The following is a 25009-nucleotide window of genomic DNA, read 5'->3' on the forward strand; positions in this document are numbered from 1 at the left end:
AGGGGCGCCAAAATCAGGTCGAATTTGGGCCCCCCTCCCTTCGAAATCCTGGATCCGCGCCTGGTAAATAACACAACCTTTATTTCATGGCGCTTTAGGTTTTCTTCGTCTATGATATATGTGTATTCGATGCGAGATCTCACTACATAGAATATCTTTACAAACTCAATTAATAAAAATGTTGAACATTTATTTGTGTCTTTTATTCTTTATTCGGTAAATGAAGAATATACAATGAATATGTAACACATCGGAATTCATTTAATTTATGATATGTAGTAGAAAGACAGATTTTGATTGACGGGCACAAATTGATAATTAAGGCAATAAACCGTTTGTAGCACTGTGATATAACGCATAGAACGATCATGATTAATAAATGTATTTAGATAAATATGCCTCTACAGAATGAATCATTTATGATTCTGCCCTTGAATAGATCTAAACAAAAATATCCACAATCTCTAATATAAATCGATCTTACCAAAGCATCATGTCTAGAAGTAGGCCTACATGGTTAAATGAACATGAATTACAAATTCAGAGAATCACAAAACATTAAACAATATGGAGTATTCAAGATCTCAGCGAGGCAAAATAAATCTGGACGATAACAGATAATAGTAGTGGTTCTGATTCCTCCTATTTAATCATCAGTCGTAGGATCGAATCTTACCTCATGCGTTTTTTTTTTCATTCAGCAATATACACATGATTTACAAATTAAAAAGAATTAAATGCATAAAGCAACATAGAGTATACAAAATTGAAATATTTCAGCGAGTAGACATAACCCTGGATGATAACAGAGACTAGTAGTGGTTTTGATTCTTACTTTTCAATCATCGGGTCGTAGGATCGAATCTTACCTCAGGCGTTATTGTTACTCAGCAATTTAAACATAAATTACAAATTAAAAAGAATCAAATGCATAAAGCAACATAGAGTATACAAAATTGAAATATTTCAGCGAGTCGACATAACCCTGGATGATAACAGAGACTAGTAGTGGTTTTGATTCTTACTTCAATCATCGGGTCGTAGGATCGAATCTTACCTCAGGCGTTATTTTCACTAAGCAATTTAAACATAAATTACAAATTAAAAATAATCACAAGACATTAAGCAATATAGAGTATACAAAATTGAAATATTTCAGCGAGTCGACATAACCCTGGATGATAACAGAGACTAGTAGTGGTTTTGATTCTTACTTTTCAATCATCGGGTCGTAGGATCGAATCTTACCTCAGGCGTTATTTTCACTAAGCAATTTAAACATAAATTACAAATTAAAATGAATCACAAAACATTAAGCAATATAGGTTATACAGAATTGAAATGTTTCAGCGAGTCAACATAAACATGGATGATAACAGAGACTAGTAGTCACGGCAGTGGTTCTGATTCTTCCTTGTCAATTATCAGGTCGTAGGATCGAATGCAATTCCAGGGCTAAATCCAGGCGTCATTTACACTCATCAATTATTTATCAACAACACCCACGATGTTTGTTAGGGACAATAAGCACTTAGTAACCAGTATGTAACACACGTCATAAACCCGCCAATCTTGCAGCAACATTCTTCCCCTTCTTGACCTTTAAAAACAAGTACATGACATTGTATACTTGTTAGAAAATACAGTATGTATACTTGCGATCATGTCCAACTTTATAGTTGTTATTGGACTTTTTTTTCTTTTGAACATACTTAGAATACAAATCTAATGACTGGATTTCTATGCATGTTGCTCGACAGCAAAAAAATCGTTGTTTCTGATGGCTAGAACTCGAGTATTCAATTAAACTAAACATCGGAATTTGGCCTCGGAATAGTAAAATTTACAACGTTAAAACATTCTTATACTATAACTCAAGTACATTAACTTTAGTGGAAGATTAATGTAACTTCTTGATGATCAATATATTATAATACCTGGAGGAGACCGAATCTTAAAAAAACTTTTTAACAAACTATATACAAATTTAATAAACTTACGTTGTAAGGTTAGTTCCATACAAATATATATATACATTTTGTCATGTGCCCTTGTTGACTTCAAACATAGGATCTAGAACTATCAATGTAGGTTACCAATTCCCCACCTGTATGTCATTACCATGTCAACAGTTTCTAACACATGAAGGTATATGTCTTGACTATTCTTACCCCAAGACTAATGTTTGGGATAAATATGAAAATTGTTTATAAACTGATGAAGTAGTACAAGTTTCTTTTTTTGGCATAATTTTGAGATATGTAGTTACCACGGAAACACGATTTGTGACGTACAGAAACATTATTTCCTGCACAATTTTAACTCGCGACCAATGTGTGAGCCACATTTCATTTCATCTCAAACTTAGTCTGGTGGGGCATAGTAAAGAAAAACTACAGTAATGCAAAATAATGCACAAAAAGAACAATAAACAAATAATACAACGAAGTTATGTACTATACATGTAGTACTTACACAATAATTAGACACCACTTTTAAACTTTTTACATCAGATACTATGTGATTCGATCCGAATACAGTAACAAGCAATATTGTGAGTTTGTAGAAATTGTTGAACATAATCCGTTTTTTTAATTCAACCTTATACTGTTATAGCGAACCATTTATGTTTACCCATCTTTTTCTGCACGCCAGTTTAAGGTTTACCATGTCCATGCATGTTTGTTACGACGTACTTCGCATTCATTTAACTGCCCTCTATTGACAAAAAAGGTTATCCTGACCTCTTTTGTGTTATTTCTCTTTGTGTGCAATTTGTAGGCAATAAGGTTTTTCCTTTTCTGATTTTTTTTATTATTCATAATATTTGCAAAAATAATTTAAAGAATGATAGTAGGCATTTATATAGCGCCCGCTATCTAGAAATATTCTATTCCGAGGCGCGATGTCATTATTATTACCCAGGCTTTAGCTCGAGGTGCCTTTCAGGGCTCATGCATTCAATCTCTCAACAAACTTTTTGGCAGCATCCTCCTGTCATTACCAGTTTGTATGATTGTACTTGAATATTTTTTTTTATGTTGTATTTGCTTATTATGTCAAGATGAACAAACAAAACATTATATGCCATCGCGGGAAATTGGAAACAGTGAAATGAAAAATTAAATGAAATTACGAGATGATAAAAAACTTATCGGATTTTGTTTTTGTTTGGTAATCCCATCAATCTCTACAGTATATAAAATGCTACAAAACAAGACATCAAGCCAATGATGTAATGAGCAATATAAAATTATTATTAATGTTTTTAATAAACATATTAGGATGCTTCCATTTCTCTGCTTAGATTACGTTTTGTACAAATAATGTAGCTACCCTATTTACAGATGATTCAACTTCATATCACACATTAGAATGATTGCTTGTTTCTAAACAAAATTATAACAATGTAAAAGTTCAATGAAAAGTAACCACTTTTATTTTTTTTTCTAGTAATAAGTATCGTATCAGGCATTACAAATTAATTGCATACGAACGTCCATTGTTTTTTTAAAGGTTGTAACTGCTCGGTAGGAATGAAATATCTAATAGAACTATGACAATATTCGATCAAACACAACCTTCCATGGTAGAGGACGGTCTTGCAACTGCAGTGGTTATGTTTGGGTATCTTTTCATCTTCGACTCTTTTGCATCGGTTGGTCACAACTCAGTTTAAGGACCTGTCCACCACCAAGAAGATAAATTTGAATGAAATAGGGGACGCAAAACAAGTGTAACAAGCGAAATTTCTTCAAAATCGGATGTAAAATATGGACCGACGTTTTCAGTACCGAATTGTGACGTCACGGTGTCATGGCAATGAACCGGTTGGTTCTAAACAGAGTCGCAGCTGACAATCGTTTATACACATTCTAATTTTGAAAATTGATTACGTGTTTGTCCCTGATTGTTACCATTATTGTGAGGTTGATGAAATTCCGATAGCAACCTTCTTTTCCTGAGAAACACGTGCTTTGTGATATGAGCAGTTTGCAATACTTCCAGGTTCACTTGTTTAGAACCAGGCAACCATGGCAGCATGGCAACCGACGTCATCGCTTCAGTAAGCTATATTAGTTTAATAAGTTATACACTTTTTAAAGAGTCTCACTCATTTCCACGATACTGTTATAATTCCTTTTAATTCTATTATCCAATGTATGGATTTTTACATCAGGAAATCAATTGTCACTGAATCACCATAGATTGCAACAATGGCAAATAGCATATAGAAATGGTTGATAATGAAACACAACAGGAATAATGAGTCGGTTGTGTTAATTCTTCATTTGCATAACGACCAGAATGCGCATTACCCCCCCCCCCCGAGTATTATGTGAGCGGGGACTGCGCGGAGAGGCGGGCATTAACCCTTAACAAAGTTATTCCGTGGCCAATGTTGCTGAATTTCATTCGGTTTATATGTTTTCTACTTTCATCCTACCATGTTCCGCTGTCAATTCGGCCTTGAGGTGAAAGAAGCAGTTCGTGATAAGGCATTGATATTGCACAAACTGCATGCGCAGAAGATGAAAAATCACTTAAATCCTAAGAAATAAATGTACAGTTCTGGTTTACCCTATGCATATTTCAAGATAGATGCAATATTGTGATTGATTGCCTTATATTTATAATCCCTTTTTTTATCCTAATATTCAAGAAATGCATGGCTCATATTATGTAGAGAGCGTTTATCTCTTAATTTGATTGAGGTCATTATGTGCGTACGGAAGTCAGCGGATAAAATGATAATATAATTTATTCAGAAAAATCGGCTGCTTCCTAATTTTGCTGCTGCAAATCTAAAGCATGTTGACTGAAAAGCATTCTCTAACACAGGGCATCAGCCAACATAACTAAAACCAGTAAAGTTGTGCTTTGAAAATAATGAGATACGCCTTGGTAGTCGCTATTGTCAAAATACCTGTATGTTCTCATTAAGATGCACATTATCATTGGGTGGCGGATCTGGTTCGATCAAAGAAATGATAGCGTTGAATGTCTAATAGGTCCATTATTTAACCGACACATTAACAAATGGTTGAGGTGTGGGATCTTCATTATCAGTAAATCTGTTCCAATTATGGTACTCCGAAATAAAATAACTCATGGCTTCTTGTTGGCTGCCATCCTTAAATATTAAGCTCGTCTGATTCGTCATGACCTTGATGCCGCAACTCCATCTTCAAAAGTACTTACTGTACAGTGGTGTGTGAGAGAAGATAGAGAAATATACACATATTAATAAGGTTGTTGTGTATTGGAAATAAAAAAAGACTAATAATAAAATAAGAAAATAGAGAAAGAGAAGTTAACGAGTAATACAAAGAGAGATAGGGTTTAGTTTAGTGAGGGGAGAGGGAAAAGAATAAATAGAAAGGGAGAGGGCGCATTTGCTCAAGGAGCGGGGGGGGGGGATTACACAGTGATAGGGTTGCAAAGGGCCGGAGACTTTCCAGAGATTTCTGAAAATTTCCATGGAAAGTTTCGGGAATTTTCAGGTGCCGGGAATTTTCATTTTGTCACAAAAAATGACGAATTCTGTTTTTAAAAACAAAATTATTAATTGATATCCTCGAATATTATGTTTTCTATTTGTATCAAAACTATTTTTCATTCTTTAAATTGCCCAGGGTGTAAATTATTTATCAAACTGTAGATTGTAGTACATGTATCCATTGCACGATGGAGCATTAAAGCTTTTCAGTTCAACATGGGGGAAAAATAAAACCTTGCATTACACTATTTTTCATTTTTCTTTGAATGTCATTAGTTTTTTATGCCATTTTATAATAACACGTTAAGACAATATTGCCCCCTACATATAGTCTGCACGCACAGACCCTTATTGAAACTTTGATCCACAAGTGGGTCTTCATACAAGACTAGCACAAATACAACTTTCTATTGAACAAAAAGTTCTTCTGGAGTCATTGGCAGAAACTTCAGGCTGCATATTCAGACCACTTTCCTCGAGGAAGGATTTGCATTTGTCTACTGTGCAAAGCCTTAACTCGAGTTGAGGATCTGAATGTACAGCCTACTCACGCCTTGTGTACTGAAGGCCCTCTCGCTCAGGAAGAAACAAGATTTTAGTTGTTAGTCTTTGTGTGGAGACCCACTTGTTGATTAAAGTTGCATTCTGGGTCTGCAGACTAGGTATGCACAGCATACTATTCCCACCAGCGGCAATGGCACTGGCTTGAGTCTTCAAATGGGAAAAACCAGGTCCAGGAATAAAAAATGTTACAATGCTAATTTATTTTTTTGGGGGGGGGGGGCAAGAAATCACAATAATGGCTGACTTTGAAAGCAATCAAGATGAATATTTTTTTCACAAAGGGATAAACCATGGATAAACAAACATGCACTAAGTTTGTTGACCTCAAATAACCTTTGACCTTCATTGATTGAGATTGAGAAACTTGTTATTAATTTCATATCAAGTGGAGCGTTTTGGCCCAGTGGATAAGTCTTCTGACTTTGAAACAGAGGGTCGTGGGTTCGAATCCCATCCATGGCGTAGTTTCCTTCAGCAAGAAATTCATCCATATTGTGCTGCACTCGACCCAGGTGAGGTGAATACCCATTCACCTCACAGGATTAATTCCTGACAGGATTAATTCCTTGAATGCATGACCTGACAGGATTAATTCCTTGAATGCATGACCGCTGAGAGGCAGCTCGAGCTAAAACCCGGGTAATAATAATACCAACGCGCCTCGGAATAGAATATTTCTAGATATATTGCGCTATATAAATGCCTTTTATGATCATAATTATTATTATATCTTTTATGATATTAAATGACAATCTCATATCAGTTTCATTATATTTTATCTAGGGTAAATTGATCTGAACTAAACTTTAAGCTTGAACCAGCAATCTGTATTTATACTCATCAAATTAACGCCACAAACAGCGCAAAGTTCTCACTTCTGCGATGCAGAAATAAATGATAAATAAAAAATGATAATCAAATATTAATAATTAATAATAATATTGGAATATCCATTGCATCATTGCATGAACGGTGTGTATGTATATCCCTTGTGTAAAGCATTTGCATGCAGTGTACATGACCTGCCATCGCACGTAACATTCAGCCACTACAACAGTAATCAACCGTTACTTGAAATTCATTGAAATTCTGCATTGTCTGACTGTCTTAGTATAATATTTGGTCTTAAACTTGCTGAGGGCTCAAAGCACAATCAAGCTTCATCTGCCATGGTAACCCTTTCAATTCCTGTATATAAATATCAGAAAATGTCTATTTTTTCCAACATTCTTTAAAATTCCAGTAAATTGCCGCGAATTCTCAAAATTCCCAATAATTTCCCATTTATTCCCATGAAAAGTTTCCACCGCGAAAATTCCCGGGAATTTTGCAACCCGACACAGTGACCTTTATATTAAATTCGATTCAATTGGGCATATGAATATGAAACAGGCCCAAGTCCTTAGGACGTCATTTCGAGAAAATCGGGAAAAAAACTGGATAATTTTTTGGGGGGCAATTAATGTAGGCCTATATTTGACGAAATTACAGAATATCATAACACAAATTTAAGTGTCATATTTGTCATCTGATATATGACAAAAGTGTATATTTTTTGAGGAACATTAATGTTCCCGTTAATTGTGGGTTGGTTCTTTTATCTGGTGAATTTGGGTCGCTGTACGAATCATATGGACCTGGAACATTCTTACATTCATATACGTGGTAGAATTCTGTAGTCATGGTAGTAGGTAGTAAAGGAATCAGAGAGGTCGCTATGATATGAATGTAAGAAAAGCCCATATCCTGGACTTGGGCTTTTCTTACACTCATATCAGATTTTCCTCCTTTATTTAAGACATTTCTGAAATGATTTTAGATTCATTATTTATACACAAGATTAGTCATTTTATAAGGAATAATTTCCCATAGGCCTATATGACTCAATTTCGCAAAAAATTAGACTTGGGCTGTTTTTATATCCAGATACTATATTAGATTCCTTATTCTATTTCCATTCGAACAAAATAATGCTAAGTAATGTAAATCAGAAACAATGTTACAGATGAACATTCTTACTTCGCTAAAAATACAATTTAGCATATAAATGGAAATGAGGGGGGGGGGGGTAGGTCCACTAAAAGCAGATCTTTTAAAGCGTGAATCCTCCTTGGAAATATTGTGGACTTATTCATGTATGCGTACATATTATAAAGGAAAGAAAAAAAGAGAACAGAAAGGTGGAAATTAGATTAATGTAAACATATTTTAAATCAATGACCAAATTTGTTTGGCTATAGATTTTCAGTTCATATTTTTATTCCTGTCTAAACAAGAAAAAAGTATGGGAGATCATTTTAATTTCAACTCTTTTTAAACACTCTGAACTTTAGTCAGCTCGTGTTATTTTTGACTACCCCCCCCCCCCCCCGAATGCAGATTTACAATGTGATTTTTCTGCTTAAGACTACGCGACCCAAAACACATATATTGCTTCATTATAAATATTCGAGTTCATACTTTCTATCAGAATATTTAATATATATTATAAGGAGATTAGATGGAAGAGCACAATGCAAGGATAAGATTTATTTTGCATACTGTATGGTTGTATATCTGAAAAGTAAGCAATGATGCTCGTCATGTTTCATGGCCAAGTGTAAATGGAGACAGAAAATTCGTACATGAGAAACAAACAAGAAAAAAAGCTAATTCCTCTGTATAAGAAACTCGAATTAAATACGTTGAAAAGGGGAATTGTTTGATAAAACGAGGTCTTATGACTTACCCAACTGGTTTGCCATGTTCTATCTCCACCTTTACCTTATGTTCATCATCGGAATCAATACTAGAACGATCTAATCTCTCATCAGTCCCACATCGTATGAATCTAATAGTATTAACGTGGAGAGAAGAAGTATTTTGTGTATCTTATATCAGTTGGGGGGAAGGCTGGTGTTTGGTGCGTCTGCTCTGGGGAACGCAAAGTAAAAACACCAGCGAAGGCGGAGACAAAACTGAGTAGTTTAATCATTTGTTACAGTGTTAAGGTATAAGAGATTAGATTGTAACTACAATGAAACTAGATTTACAAGTGAAATCAAATCAAAATGAAAAAAATGTTAGAGCAAGGTATTGTCGTCCTTTACCAGAAGCGCGGTACCCCATGTATGCCCATGAACACAAAGTGAAATGTAAGACAACAAATCATTTCGGTAATTGATGTATGGAAACATTTAGTAGGATCTAAACTATGTCAAATTGTAATGATCATGTCAATACGTGGGGTTGCACATTTTAAACAGACATGCCAAGGAGGGATTTCATTTTAAAGGATCATAGCTTTTATCTCTATATGGTAAAGAGCAGCATGGCATACCAATAACGCATTTTCGTTTTTTTCGCTATGATGAGCATTTATTTTACGTTATACATGCACTGTATATGCATGATGTATTATATTCAAACGTACATGTTTAACATTGTCACGGAATTTCAAAAAGAGGTTCTTATTATAATTTCAGCAAAACACCTATTCTCCACAATAAAGACCACACCTTGAAAAAATTGAACGAACAAAATATTAAAATGTACTAAATGTATCATACCTTAGGACCCTCAGATGTTTGAGGTCGTCCGATGATCTGAAAGCTTGAATGATGTCTCTAACCTCACTATTACCGATGTTGAGATCTGTGAATGTGACCTTGACAAGCTGAGATGAGACTTTGTGAAGTGCATTGGGTAGTGAAGTGGGATCATCGTGGAGAGAAGCCGGTTCCCAAGCATACTCATATGTTTGAATGGTGAGCTCTGTCGCTGCTGGAAGATGGATCCTCTGGATGACGTCACATCTGATCGTGCGCCGTACCTGTATGGTGATCCTCTTCACATTGTCAAACATCGATCCACAATCCAGCCTTTCGTTTAGTGTCCTATCAGTAACGGTCAGATCAGTCACATTTGAGCTCGTGTTGCAGTTACCCTACAATTGATGAACAACAATAATAAAATGAAGCAAGAGATGACAAGACATCATACTAGTGGAAACATTATATTTATTACCATCCACATCGACTGACAATATATAAGCAAACGTATAAGAAAGTATAATTATTCACACATTGTCAACAAATGGAAATTGTGTACATGCCGTGCAAATACATAATTAAGACAACAGATTAATTATTCATACACAAAGTCATGTAAAATGAACAATATAATTTACACAATGGAGGAGAGAATGGAGAGAGAGAGAAATTATTCAAAACACTAAAGATGAAAAATCATCCTTAACAAGTCATCAATGAAGTGTTTTCTTTACTACGATTGTATTATTGTCAGTTTAATCATAATTAAAAAATTGCATTAAAATTGATTCCTATTTTTCCTGCACCCATATTCAGAATATGCTTTCGAATTTGAAGGCTAAATTCACTTATAAACTAACATGTCTTGCAAATTATTTCATGAATAAGAACAGCGAACCTATAATTGCTCAGAAAATAAAGCGAGACAAATGAAAGAAATAGCATAGCACTGATGATTTCATCGAAATTTGATTTAAAATGAGAAGCTTATGGCATAGATTTTTTTGTTTTCACAAAACACACTTTGCGTAGCATACCGATATGCAAACGAGATAGTCGATGCTCCTAATTCACTATCCATTTCGTAATTTCTCGTTTTAATTAAACAATATTTTTATTTTTACAGTAAAGAGACTCTACATCAAAACACAATGACGTTACAACAATGGCAATTTACACTGTAAAAACTGCGGTGTTAAAACTGACACCAATTGGTGTTAATAGAGGACCACACCCTGAGGTGTTAAAATTACCCCCTAGAGATTAAGCATAACACCAAAGAGTGTAAATGTAACAACAAAAGGTGTTGTAATAACACCTATATGTGTAAAACTAACACCACCAATTTGACACCGGTGTAAGATAACTGGTGTGGTCCTCTAAGTACACCGATTAACACCGCAGTTTTTGCCGTGTACTTGATTAGAGACAAATCAAATTGGTTTTACATGATGAGAAGTATATCAAAATACAATTGTAAGTGGTGACTTCTTCGGTTTCCTCATCTGCTTGATAATTAAAATGTGTACATAACTATTTTATAAATTTGAGCAAAATCTCATTTGACATCCGGTTTTTGAAACAAACTAGAGAGCTCGTTTGATTTTTATTTTCATTCAATGTAACCCTTCGAAGTGCAGCAAACATGGCAAAATGGTATGCGGGCTTGGTATGGCTAGAAAACATCACGCATTTCTCTTCCACACCCTAGTACATTCATTAGTGCAATCACAACCTGTGGCTGAAAGAACTAAATATTTTTTTTTAGGAAAGAGAGGCAAAAAAAAACAGCGATAGATTGAAAGCAGCGAATAAATTTGTTTGCCTTTGTAATAAAGGAACAATCATGTTGTGATTTTCATCTGTAATCCGATGTTCATTTATTGCTATGCCGACGAATACATCTACATCTCTTTTTGAGCCTGATATGCCCCCTAGTGTATCAAGATTGTAGTTTAATCATAACAGCTGAAATCAAAATTAGAATAAAAAAAAAATCTAATTCACATATCCCAATACAGAGGTAGGAAAACGAGAAATTGATTTATATAGAGAAGGACCAGAACGAAAATGTCACGCACCACATTTTGGGAAAATTTATCCTGCAAAAATATCCCGCATAACACACTTTTTTTAATCTGCTAAGTGTTAAACCTTAATCTGCATTACGAAGTGTAAGTGTTATATATCCGAAAGTAAATTTAGATAACAACTTTGCGTAATTGGGTAAACCTTACAGGCCTAATCGTCATGTGATACATATTTATCATGACTATACTAGTAATGCAGACGAGGTTAATGGGTCAATCAGTTTTAATACTCAATATGTTTTCAAAAGAAATTTAGCTTTGATAAAATGTCCAAACCTCCGAAATTGTAAGTTTTCCATTGCATCAAAACACAATATGATTCGAAAATTAATAGGAAAAACATATACATCTGATTGCATTATGCTTAAATCATCAATTCATTATGTATCATTTGGTAGAGCTCAAGAATCAAATAAGGGGGCACTAATCCCTTACTCATTTGTTCTAGATTCTTTAACGAAAATGTAAACGATGGCCGAAAGACCTATACAATTGGTTCATGGCTACTGTTAACTATTAATTGACAATTGATATATCAACAATGCAGTATAGATATGAACAATATCGATTTGTACAATTAATCATAGCCTCATTAGACATGATGTCAATAGAATGTATTAAAAAAGATTAAAACTTGTATGGCTTGTTTGTACTACATTTTTCATGTAAAACCTCCTAACAGATATTATTATTATTATATTATTCACGAAACAACACACCAATCTAGTATGGCTGCAATCATGGTAATAAATACCATAATCATAATAATAAAAAATCTTAATGGAAATCGCGTTTTGCATATCTGCTTGCATTCCACACTCCGTATTTTTGAAAGTATCGGCCCGATTATTAATTGAAAATACACGATAAAAACTTAAGGTGAAATATATAGTCGTTCTAGTCAGATTTAAGGTTTTGATAAATACAATTATCCATTTAATATCAAGAATTGCAAGTGCTATATGAAACACAATAGCACCAATCAAACCAAGTTGCTGAATAAAATGTTCATAACACTCTATAATTAATTGAACTAAGAAAGGTGCTACTTTAATACCTGAAACATACTTGAAAGAATCAAATAAGATTTACAAGAATAACAGTTCAATATAGATATGTACAATTTCGCTTTATATGAGGCATCATAGCCCCATTAGACAAATTAATGGCAACAGAATGAGGAGCATGAATAAAAATCATAACCTGTATGGTTTGCTTGTAAGTGCTACTTTTTTACATGTAAAAACCTCCTAACATATACCTTTGCAGATGATGCCATCGATGATGATGTTGAGTAGAAGTCATCATGATACTGACCGTAGAGTTTGAGGTTCTTCAGATGATTCATCTTACAGATGAATTGAGCGAAATCACGTGATGCAGACGGACGTTCACTGAGATTCTCACTGTGATGAAGAATCTCAATCTGATATAATAGTAACATAAAGATGAAATAAAGGTTACTGTACATTAATCCGTAGACAAAAATGTGAATAGAAAAATCAAATTTATCATGAATATCACCCAGGAAACAACACACCAATCTAGTATGGCTGTAATCATGGCAATACAAAGTGATATCATAATATAAAATTTTAATCGAAATCGTGTTTTGCATAGCTGCTAACATACCACACTCCGTATTTTTGAAAGTATCGGCCCGATTATTAACTGAAAATACACAATAAATACTTAAGGTGAAATATATAGTCCTTTTAATCAGATGAAACAAATGTTTGGTTATAGCACAATAACTTGGTGGGTTTATGAGTTAATAACATTCAAAATGTTTACAAATGATTTTATGTTTTGATAAATAGATTTATTCATTTAATTTCAAGAATTGCAAGTGGTTTATTGAACACAATAGCACCAATGAAACCGAATTGTTGAATAAAATTTTCATGTTACTCTATAATGAATTGTAATAAGAGGTGTGCTACTTGAATACCCAAAACATTTTTGAAAGAATCAAATAAGAATAACAAGAATATTAATTCAGTAAAGATATGTAAAATGTCGCTACATATGAGGCATCATAGCCCCATTATACGATGGCAACATAATGAGGAGCGTGAACAAAAATCATAACCTGTATGGTTTACTTGTAAGTGCTATTTTCTTACACGTAAAAAACTTTACATATATTACCTTTGCAGATGATGCCATCGATGATGATGTTGAGTAGAAGTCATCATGATACAGACCGTGGAGTGTGAGGCTCTTCAGATGATTCATCTTACAGATGAACTGAGCGAGATCACGTGATGCAGATGGACGTTTACTGAGATTCTCACTGTGATGAAGAATCTCAATCCGATATAATATTAACATAAAGATGAAATCAAGGTTACAGTACATTAATTGGTAGACAGAAATGTGAATATAAAAATCCAAGTTATCATGAATATCACCCAGGAAATAACACACCAATCTAGTATGGCTGTAATCATGGCAATACAAAGTGATATCATAATATAAAATCTTAATCGAAATCGCGTTTTGCATATCTGCTAACATACCACACTCCGTGTTTTTGATAGTATCGGCCCAATTATTAACTGAAAGAAAATACACAATAAAAAAGGGTGAAATATATAGTCCTTTTAGTCAGATGAAACAAATGTTTGGTTATAGCACAATAACTTAGTGGTTTATGAGTTACTAACATTCAAAATGGTTTACAAATGATTTTAGGTTTTGATAAATAGATTTATTCATTTAAATTCAAGAAATGCAAGTACTTTATTGATCACGAAAGCACCAATGAAACCAAAACATGATTTGATATTTAACTGTTAAATACAATTTTCATAATACTCTATAATGAATTGGAATAAGAGGTGTGCTACTGAGATACCCTAAGCATAATTGAAAGAATCAAAGAAGATTGACAAGAATAACAGTTCAATATAGATATGTATAATTTTGCTTTATATGAGGCATCATAGCCCAATTAGAAAGATTAATGGCAACAGAATGAGGAGCATGAATACAAGTCATAACCTGTATGGTTTGCTTGTAAGTGCTACTTTTTTACATGTAAAAACCTCTTAACATATACATGTATTACCTTTAAAGTTGATGCCATCGACGATGCTGTTGAGTAGAAGTCACCATGATACTGACCGTAGAGTGTGAGGTTCTTCAGATGATTCATCTTACAGATGAACTGAGCGAAATCACGTGATGCAGATGGACGTTCACTGAGAATCTCTCTGAGATAAAGAATCTCAATCTGATATAATAGTAACATAAAGATGAAATCAAGGATACTTTACATTAATCTGTACACAGAAATGTGAATATAAAAATCAAATTTATCATGAATATCATCCAGGAAACAATACACCAATCTAGTACGGCTGTAATATCATAATATAAAATCTTCATCGAAATCGCGTTTTGCATATCTGCTAACATACCACACTCCGTGTTTTTGATAGTATCGGCCCGATTATTAACTGAAAATACACAATAAAAAAGGGTGAAATATATAGTCCTTTTAGTCAGATGAAACACATGTTTGGTTATAGCACAATAACTTGGAGGGTTCATGAGTTACTAACATTTAAAATGCTTTTAAAAGGATTTTAGGTTTTGATAAATAGATTTATTCATTTAATTTCAAGAACTGCAGTGGTTTATTGAACACAATACCACCAATGGAACCAAAACATGATTTGATATCTTAACTGATGAATAAAACTATCATAATAACTATATTGAATTCGAATAACGTAAGAAACAATGAATAATAAGGTTGGATCTTAAGTATTAATAATTTTCATGTAGAGCGTTGTGGCCCAGTGTATTAGTCTTGAAACAGAGGATCGTGAGTTCGATTCCCAGCTATGGCGTAATTTCCTTCAGCAAGCAATTTATCCACGCTGTGCTGCACCCAACCCGGCAGAATTAATTTTCTCAAACGCACTAAGCGCTGAAAGGCAGCTATAGCTAAAGTCGAGTAATAATAATAATTAGCAGTGCGCCTCGGATTAGATTATGTCTTGATAGATGGCGCTATATAAATACCTATCAATTTTTTTCATCATTATGTAGACGGGTTCTGTGCTCAAGATGCTTGTTTCATTTAAAGCATAAATCTAACAATCTTCATTTCTTACGCCATGAAAAATACCACATTAAAATCATACTGAAATTAATGATTTTCATACTACAGACTATTGTTAATGTTGGACGAGTCTATTAACTTAAGCAACTTCAGTTCTGGATGTGTTTATCACATTATGTTTTATTTCACAGAAATAAAGCATAGTGGCAAATTGATATAAACTCTAAGAAATAAAAGTTTTGACTGAACAGTAGACGCAAATTTCACTTCTTGGGCCATTGTCTGAGGTCATGGAGGTACATTCATTACAAATCCTTATGCAAAAGATAATTAGACAACATCATAATTTCATGAGATACGAATGCATATACATGTAAAGTTTAATTGAAACAAATGGAAAGAAACGAACCAGAGAGAGAAAAAAAACAATTTTGTGTTCATCTTCCGTGCTCATGAACAATTCAAATAAAATGAGCTTTTAACCCTATACAGATTTTGGTTCATATTGGTAATGTAGAGAATGTGCTAAAAGAAATATTTTTTCCGATCGTTTTTAATTATTATTGTTTTTTTTACATCGATAGCACTAATCAAACATTTGCTGTTTTTTTACATAATAAAAGACTGGACTAATGTTTGTCATTTCGAATATTGTATGCATCTTGATTGCTGTATATTAACTTTGAAATGACAAATTGCCTTTTTCATAAACCTTGCAAAATGTAACTAGATTTATTATTTTTTTCAAAACACACACAAAAAAGAAAGCTTTAAATCAAGATTATCATGATTAAAACAAAACCAAGGCGATCATGATTATATCTATTTATTTATTTGTTTCTGCATGTCATGATAATTTACATAGTGTAACCGTTACAAAATTGATTACATTAAATTTTACGTAATAAGAATTTTACATAATAATAATGTATAATTATGATGATATGCTTATATGATATGCTTATCCCTAGACGCTTCAATAATTATAAGGTAAAAATAGGTTTAGGTTTAAAGAGGCAAAAATATACCTTTCAGATAATGCTAAAGATTATTTGAACGTAATATTTTAGACTTCACGTACATTACCAGACTGATGCGTCTGTCGTTATTTGTTCTTTCATCGTTTGTTTCCATTATATACGTACTTGTCAACAGGGGAAAGACTAACAAGTAATGGTTCATTTCAATAAAAAAAATCAAATAAACCCCTACCTCCTGACCTTTGACAACCCTAAAATAAAAATGTTAATGGTCTAATATCATTCAAAAAAGAAAATGTAAAGTACATTGCGTCATCGAAAATAGGGACACCGGAATAAATGTTTTTTTTTGCCATTAGAATCATAACTTCTCCTCATAAAATTAATGGAAAAATAATTATGCTTCAATTCTTTTATTTGATACCTCAACATTTATTTAACGCATGCATGAATGAATTAAAACAATGGAAAATGGTGCTACGAATCTAATTTGCACGAGAAAATCTGCAATTTTTAGTCAGTTTTTCTGGCTTTTACTATTTCGGAAAAACAAATAATACATCGATCAGCCATCTTTTCCTCTTCCTTATGAGACCAAAAGCGTAAATATGATTGACGCAAGGTTAAGAAAAGGTTGGATAAAAACATGCTTGATATTTACCTATTCAACGGATGGTTGGAAACATGGGCGGAAATCCAGGGGGACAGGGGGGACGTGTCCCATCTACTCAAAATAGTAGGGGGACACAATATCAAATGTCCCCCTACTATTTTTGGTCTTTGGTGAGGCTAAGAAATATATCTCTCAAAATGGGAATAAAACGTGCGTTTTGAGACGATATGTCCTTTTTTTTGCTTGCTTGTCAAATACATTTTCGTCGAAATGACCTTAAATTTTAGGTAATAGCCTTTTTTTGTGTTGCTTTTCAAATTTTCCAGACCTTGTCCCCCCCTACCTTTTGGGAGAAATTTCCGCCCCTGGTTGGAAACAAGCATCCCTCCCCTCCACAAACACACACACACACAACCGCAGACAATAGGCTAACGTTGAATGCTTCTCGGGCTGGGGAAGGAAAGCCCTTTTTTCTTGCAGGCTGGGTTATGTCACTATAAGATGGTGAAATTAAGATTATCATGATTGATTGATAGATTGACTGAATTTATTCTACTTCTCTTTCAATTCAAACGCAAACTACAATACAAAGTTAAGTAAAATATAAAAGAAAAGGGAATCCACTTTGAAGTAATTATGTCTGCTCATTTCGGTTCCCTGGAATAGCGGATTATAATGAACTCATGATAATAATTAAGAATGTTTAACAGAATAATATAATAATACAAACTGGGCCAAGCGCGTTATGTCTATACACAATGTTCGAACTACATATCGTTCCTCTGGTATATAACATTTGACAAATTTGAGTTGAAGAAATTGAATATCCTTATCACTTCATAATGCAATAATTGGAAGAAAATAAGAAACTGAAATATACCTTTGCAGACGATGCGAAGGATGATAACGTTGAATAGAACTCGTCATGAGATGTGAGTCTGTAGTATTCATCACCAAGACAAAGTTCCCTGAGATGGGGCATCTTATAAATGAACTGAGCCAGATCACGCGATGCAGACCGACGTTGACTGAGATCAATGTAATGGATGTCAAGACACTCAATCTGGAATAATAGTGACATGATGTTGAAAAAAATACGTCATCAATCAAGGGTCTAATTGAACCATTGAACTCTATTTTACATTCGGTTAAATGAACAAACCTGGATCATCGACTTATTGTGAATTACTCTTCGTCGATCACATAATGTTATGAAAATCACAGTAATTAGCTCTAACAACGATGAATGGAAATATAATTATTCTTAATCATGATAATGTTTATCTAATCAAAGGCTGTTAATTTGCCATATTTCCTTTAATGAAAAAATCTGGTCGGTGTTACGTGAAGATTCATCATTCATTAAATAGGTAAGGTGATCCGGGTATTATGTATTCGTTATGCAACATTTGAAATTTCTAAAAAGACATTGAAAAAGACATCTAAGGTCATTTCATCTCGTAAAAAAAATAATGGATATGTCGGCCTATATACTGCCTTCTTACAAATCGCTGATGTTTTTCAATATATTTATATTCATATTTCAATATCAGCTGGAAACTATTAAGATACCATCCTTTCTACCTTTGTCTCATCTTCTATGACTTTGCCAGTGTAAATATATTTCCTTGCAGTTTAAATGGTACCCCGGGGTGAAATAATTATATCTAAATAATGTGAAATTCAACGACCAAAAACTGTAAATTCCGGCAATATCTGATGTATAATTTAAGTATTGAATTTCAATAATTATTTTGCGAAAACAGTCAATTACGCTGTCAGGAAGACAGTATGCAATTGTTGTGCTGATGATTTCAGTTCCCGGCTTTCTTTTGTTATGATATCAATACAAAATTAAACATTTGGATATGGTATGTCTCACTTGCAACGAAACCAGTCCGAAAAATACAACAGTGTTGTAATAAAAATCTTACTTTTGTTCATTCACTGTTGACAATGCAAAGCAATCTTCGTTATTCCATGTAGTTTAGATCAAATTATCAACATGTCATTTCTCTGAGTTTGCTTTATCAATTCAAATTATATTGCGTTCAGCATGAAACAAGGCCTTAATAAAGGAATAGAACATACAGGTTACCTTTATTGTGAGCCACTTAGGTTATATGTCATATTCATTTAAATTTCGATTAAATTTGAAGGTACAAGGATATTCAAATCGCTTGTTTTAAATTAGAAGAAACAGCCTCCGAATATATTTGATGAAACAATTAACATTCGAATGGCACCTACAGGTTCATAGTTTATCATTTGAACGTAATATTTTAGACATTATGTACATTACTAGACGGACGCGTCTGTCGTTATGTGTTCTATTATTATTTACGTACTTGTGAACAAGGGAAAAGAGTAAGAAATAATGGTTCATTTCAATAAACAATCAAATAACCATCTACCTCCTGACCTATGACATATCTGAAATAAAAATTATAATGGTCTTTAATTATTCAGGAGAGAAAATGTAAAGTACAGTACGTCCCAGGAAAGAGGGATTAAGTATAATTAGCGGACTGGAGTGTGTGACTATAAGGACTAAGGTGAAATCAAGAATATCATTATAGATTGATTGAATTCATTTTGCTGCTATTTCAATTCAAACACAAATCAAAATACAAACTTAAGTAAAATATAAAGGACAAACAAGTGGAATGCCTCTGGCCGTCTCACCTGCACCATGCGATTCAATATAGCAGCAGTGCTGATTTTTAAAAACAACTGTAACTCACACAAGATGTTCAGTGATAATTGGTTATTCTTATTTCCACGTTTTATAAAGTTGACCAATACACTTATAGAGATATGATGGCAATTCAACAAATACCCCTAACGTGGCCAAAGGTCATTGACCTTAAATGACCTTTGACCTTGAGCATGTGACCTGAAACTCGCACGGGATGTTCAGTGATACTTGATTATTATTATTTCCAAGTTTCATGATTCAGATCCATAAACGTTCAAAGTTATGGTAATTCAACAGATAGCCCCAATTCGGCCAAAGTTCATTGACCCTAAATGACCTTTTGTCTTGGTCATCTGGCGTGAAACCCATGCAAGATGTTCAGTGATACTTGATTAACCGTATGTATAAGTTTCATGAACTAAGTCTATATATTTTCTAAGTTATGATGACATTTCAAAAACTTAACCTTAGGTTAAGATTTTGATGTTGATTCCCCAAACATGGTCTAAGTTCATTGACCCTAAATGACCTTTGACCTTAGTCATGTGACATGACATTCAGGCAGGATGTTGGGTAATACTTGATTAATTCTATAACCAAGTTACATGAACTAGGTCCATATACTTTCTAAGTTATGCTGTCATTTCAAAAACTTAACCTCAGGTTAAGACTTGGTATTGACGCCGCCGCCGTCGGAAAAGCGGCCCCTATAGCCTCACTCTACTATGCAGGTGAGACAAAAAGAAAAGGAAATCAACTTTGAAGCAAAGTCTGCTTATCTCGGTTTCCTGGAATAACTACCGGATTAAAATATAATTTTAAACTGTCAAAATGAAATCATGGTAATGGAAAAGAATGTTCAACAGAATAAAAAATAATACAAATTGGGCAAAACGCTTTATGCCTATACACAATGATGAAACTATAATATATCATTCCTCTGGTATAAAACATTAGACAAATTTCAGTTTGAATAGTGAATGTCCTTATCACTTCATACTGCACTAATATTGGAAGAAAATGTTATGAAACATGAAGAGAACGACGATAAGAAACTGAAAATATACCTTTGCAGACAATGCTAAGGATGATAACGTTGAATAGAACTTGTCATGAAGTGGAGGACTGGTGGTTCCATATCTATCCCCGAGATGAAGTTCCCTGAGATTAGGCATCTTACAAATGAACTGAGCCAGATGAAGTGATGCAGACCGACGTGGACTGAGATCAATGGAATGGATGTCAATACACTCAATCTGGAATAATAGTGACATGATGTTGAAAAAAATACGTCATCAATCAAGGGTCTAATTGAACCATTGAACTCTATTCTACATTCGGTTAAATGAACAAACCTGGATCATCGACTTATTGTGAATTATTCTTCGTCGATCACAAAATGTTATGAAAATCACAGTAATTAGCTCTAACAACGATGAATGGAAATATAATTATTCTTAATCATGATAATGTTTATCCAATCAAAGGCTGTTAATTTGCCATATTTCCTTTAATGAAAAAATCTGGTCGGTGTTACGTGAAGATTCATCATTCATTAAATAGGTAAGGTGATCCGGGTATTATGTATTCGTTATGCAACATTTGAAATTTCTAAAAAGACATTGAAAAAGACATCTAAGGTCATTTCATCTCGTAAAAAAAATAATGGATATGTCGGCCTATATACTGCCTTCTTACAAATCGCTGATGTTTTTCAATATATTTATATTCATATTTCAATATCAGCTGGAAACTATTAAGATACCATCCTTTCTACCTTTGTCTCATCTTCTATGACTTTGCCAGTGTAAATATATTTCCTTGCAGTTTAAATGGTACCCCGGGGTGAAATAATTATATCTAAATAATGTGAAATTCAACGACCAAAAACTGTAAATTCCGGCAATATCTGATGTATAATTTAAGTATTGAATTTCAATAATTATTTTGCGAAAACAGTCAATTACGCTGTCAGGAAGACAGTATGCAATTGTTGTGCTGATGATTTCAGTTCCCGGCTTTCTTTTGTTATGATATCAATACAAAATTAAACATTTGGATATGGTATGTCTCACTTGCAACGAAACCAGTCCGAAAAATACAACAGTGTTGTAATAAAAATCTTACTTTTGTTCATTCACTGTTGACAATGCAAAGCAATCTTCGTTATTCCATGTAGTTTAGATCAAATTATCAACATGTCATTTCTCTGAGTTTGCTTTATCAATTCAAATTATATTGCGTTCAGCATGAAACAAGGCCTTAATAAAGGAATAGAACATACAGGTTACCTTTATTGTGAGCCACTTAGGTTATATGTCATATTCATTTAAATTTCGATTAAATTTGAAGGTACAAGGATATTCAAATCGCTTGTTTTAAATTAGAAGAAACAGCCTCCGAATATATTTGATGAAACAATTAACATTCGAATGGCACCTACAGGTTCATAGTTTATCATTTGAACGTAATATTTTAGACATTATGTACATTACTAGACGGACGCGTCTGTCGTTATTTGTTCTATTATTATTTACGTACTTGTGAACAAGGGAAAAGAGTAACAAGTTATGGTTCATTTCAATAAACAATCAAATAACCATCTACCTCCTGACCTATGACATATCTGAAATAAAAATTATAATGGTCTTTAATTATTCAGGAGAGAACATGTAAAGTACAGTACGTCCCAGGAAAGAGGGATTAAGTATAATTAGCGGACTGGAGTGTGTGACTATAAGGACTAAGGTGAAATCAAGAATATCATTATAGATTGATTGAATTCATTTTGCTGCTATTTCAATTCAAACACAAATTAAAATACAAACTTAAGTAAAATATAAAGAACAAACAAGTGGAATGCCTCTGGCCGTCTCACCTGCATCACGTGATTTAATATAGCAGCAGTGCTGATTTTTGATAACTACTGTAACTCACACAAGATGTTCAGTGATAATTGGTTACTCTTATTTCCACGTTTTATAAAGTTGACCAATACACTTATAGAGATATGATGGCAATTCAACAAATACCCCTAACTTGGCCAAAGGTCATTGACCTTAAATGACCTTTGACCTTGAGCATGTGACCTGAAACTCGCACGGGATGTTCAGTGATACTTGATTATTATTATTTCCAAGTTTCATGATTCAGATCCATAAACGTTCAAAGTTATGGTAATTCAACAGATAGCCCCAATTCGGCCAAACTTCATTGACCCTAAATGACCTTTGGCCTTGGTCAAATGGCGTGAAACCAATGCAAGATGTTCAGTGATACTTGATTAACCGTATGTATAAGTTTCATGAACTAAGTCTATATATTTTCTAAGTTATGATGACATTTCAAAAACTTAACCTTAGGTTAAGATTTTGATGTTGATTCCCCAAACATGGTCTAAGTTCATTGACCCTAAATGACCTTTGACCTTAGTCATGTGACATGACATTCAGGCAGGATGTTGGGTAATACTTGATTAACTTTATAACCAAGTTTTATGAACTAGGTCCATATACTTTCTAAGTTATGCTGTCATTTAAAAAAACTTAACCTCAGGTTAAGACTTGGTATTGACGCCGCCGCCGTCGGAAAAGCGGCCCCTATAGCCTCACTCTTCTATGCAGGTGAGACAAAAAGAAAAGGAAATCAACTTTGAAGCAAAGTCTGCTTATCTCGGTTTCCTGGAATAACTACCGGATTAAAATATAATTTTAAACTGTCAAAATGAAATCATGGTAATGGAAAAGAATGTTCAACAGAATAAAAAATAATACAAATTGGGCAAAACGCTTTATGCCTATACACAATGATGAAACTATAATAATATATCATTCCTCTGGTATAAAACAGACAAATTTCAGTTTGAATAGTGAATGTCCTTATCACTTCATACTGCACTAATATTGGAAGAAAATGTTATGAAACATGAAGAGAACGACGATAAGAAACTGAAAATATACCTTTGCAGACAATGCTAAGGATGATAACGTTGAATAGAACTTGTCATGAAGTGAAGGACTGGTGGTTCCATATCTATCCCCGAGATGAAGTTCCCTGAGATTAGGCATCATACAAATGAACTGAGCCAGATCACGCGATGCAGACCGACGTTGACTGAGATCAATGTAATGGATGTCAAGACACTCAATCTGGAATAATAGTGACATGATGTTGAAAAAAATACGTCATCAATCAAGGGTCTAATTGAACCATTGAACTCTATTTTACATTCGGTTAAATGAACAAACCTGGATCATCGACTTATTGTGAATTACTCTTCGTCGATCACATAATGTTATGAAAATCACAGTAATTAGCTCTAACAACGATGAATGGAAATATAATTATTCTTAATCATGATAATGTTTATCTAATCAAAGGCTGTTAATTTGCCATATTTCCTTTAATGAAAAAATCTGGTCGGTGTTACGTGAAGATTCATCATTCATTAAATAGGTAAGGTGATCCGGGTATTATGTATTCGTTATGCAACATTTGAAATTTCTAAAAAGACATTGAAAAAGACATCTAAGGTCATTTCATCTCGTAAAAAAATAATGGATATGTCGGCCTATATACTGCCTTCTTACAAATCGCTGATGTTTTTCAATATATTTATATTCATATTTCTATATCAGCTGGAAACTATTAAGATACCATCCTTTCTACCTTTGTCTCATCTTCTATGACTTTACCAGTGTAAATATATTTCCTTGCAGTTTAAATGGTACCCCGGGGTGAAATAATTATATCTAAATAATGTGAAATTCAACGACCAAAAACTGTAAATTCCGGCAATATCTGATGTATAGTTTAATTATTGAATTTCAATAATTATTTTGCGAAAACAGTCAATTACGCTGTCAGGAAGACAGTATGCAATTGTTGTGCTGATGATTTCAGTTCCCGGCTTTCTTTTGTTATGATATCAATACAAAATTAAACATTTGGATATGGTAT

The 25009-nt window shown here is 33.6% G+C and overlaps 1 protein-coding gene and 1 long non-coding RNA gene across 2 annotated transcripts; both read right to left on the reverse strand.

Moving 5' to 3' along the window:
• Positions 1-4803: 4803 nt before the first annotated feature.
• LOC121414381 lies at positions 4804-8921 on the reverse strand. Its single transcript, XR_005969852.1, has 2 exons — positions 8793-8921; positions 4804-5201 (listed from the first exon to the last, which is right to left on the reverse strand). It is a non-coding gene; the product is annotated as an uncharacterized LOC121414381 (long non-coding RNA).
• A 3839-nt stretch (positions 8922-12760) lies between these two features.
• On the reverse strand, positions 12761-24216 carry LOC121413094. Its single transcript, XM_041605858.1, has 3 exons — positions 24010-24216; positions 21118-21306; positions 12761-13110 (listed from the first exon to the last, which is right to left on the reverse strand). Exons 1-3 carry the CDS (start codon positions 24214-24216, stop codon positions 12910-12912), a joined length of 597 nt encoding a protein of 198 aa, XP_041461792.1. The 3' UTR covers positions 12761-12909.
• Positions 24217-25009: the final 793 nt, after the last annotated feature.

This window comes from Lytechinus variegatus, chromosome 4 (genome assembly GCF_018143015.1).
Source record: "Lytechinus variegatus isolate NC3 chromosome 4, Lvar_3.0, whole genome shotgun sequence".
Lineage (NCBI taxonomy): Eukaryota > Metazoa > Echinodermata > Echinoidea > Temnopleuroida > Toxopneustidae > Lytechinus > Lytechinus variegatus.

What these genes read in the sequence shown, in the direction of transcription:
- LOC121413094 (XM_041605858.1), bottom strand. Translation starts at nt 24,216, where the DNA reads ATGTCACTATTATTCCAGATTGAGTGTCTTGACATCCATTACATTGAT. An exon ending in CCTTAGCATTGTCTGCAAAG is followed by an intron (nt 21,307 to 24,009) that starts GTATATTTTCAG and finishes CTATTATTCCAG; the next exon opens with ATTGAGTGTATTGACATCCA. An exon ending in CCTTAGCATTGTCTGCAAAG is followed by an intron (nt 13,111 to 21,117) that starts GTATATTTTCAG and finishes CTATTATATCAG; the next exon opens with ATTGAGATTCTTCATCACAG.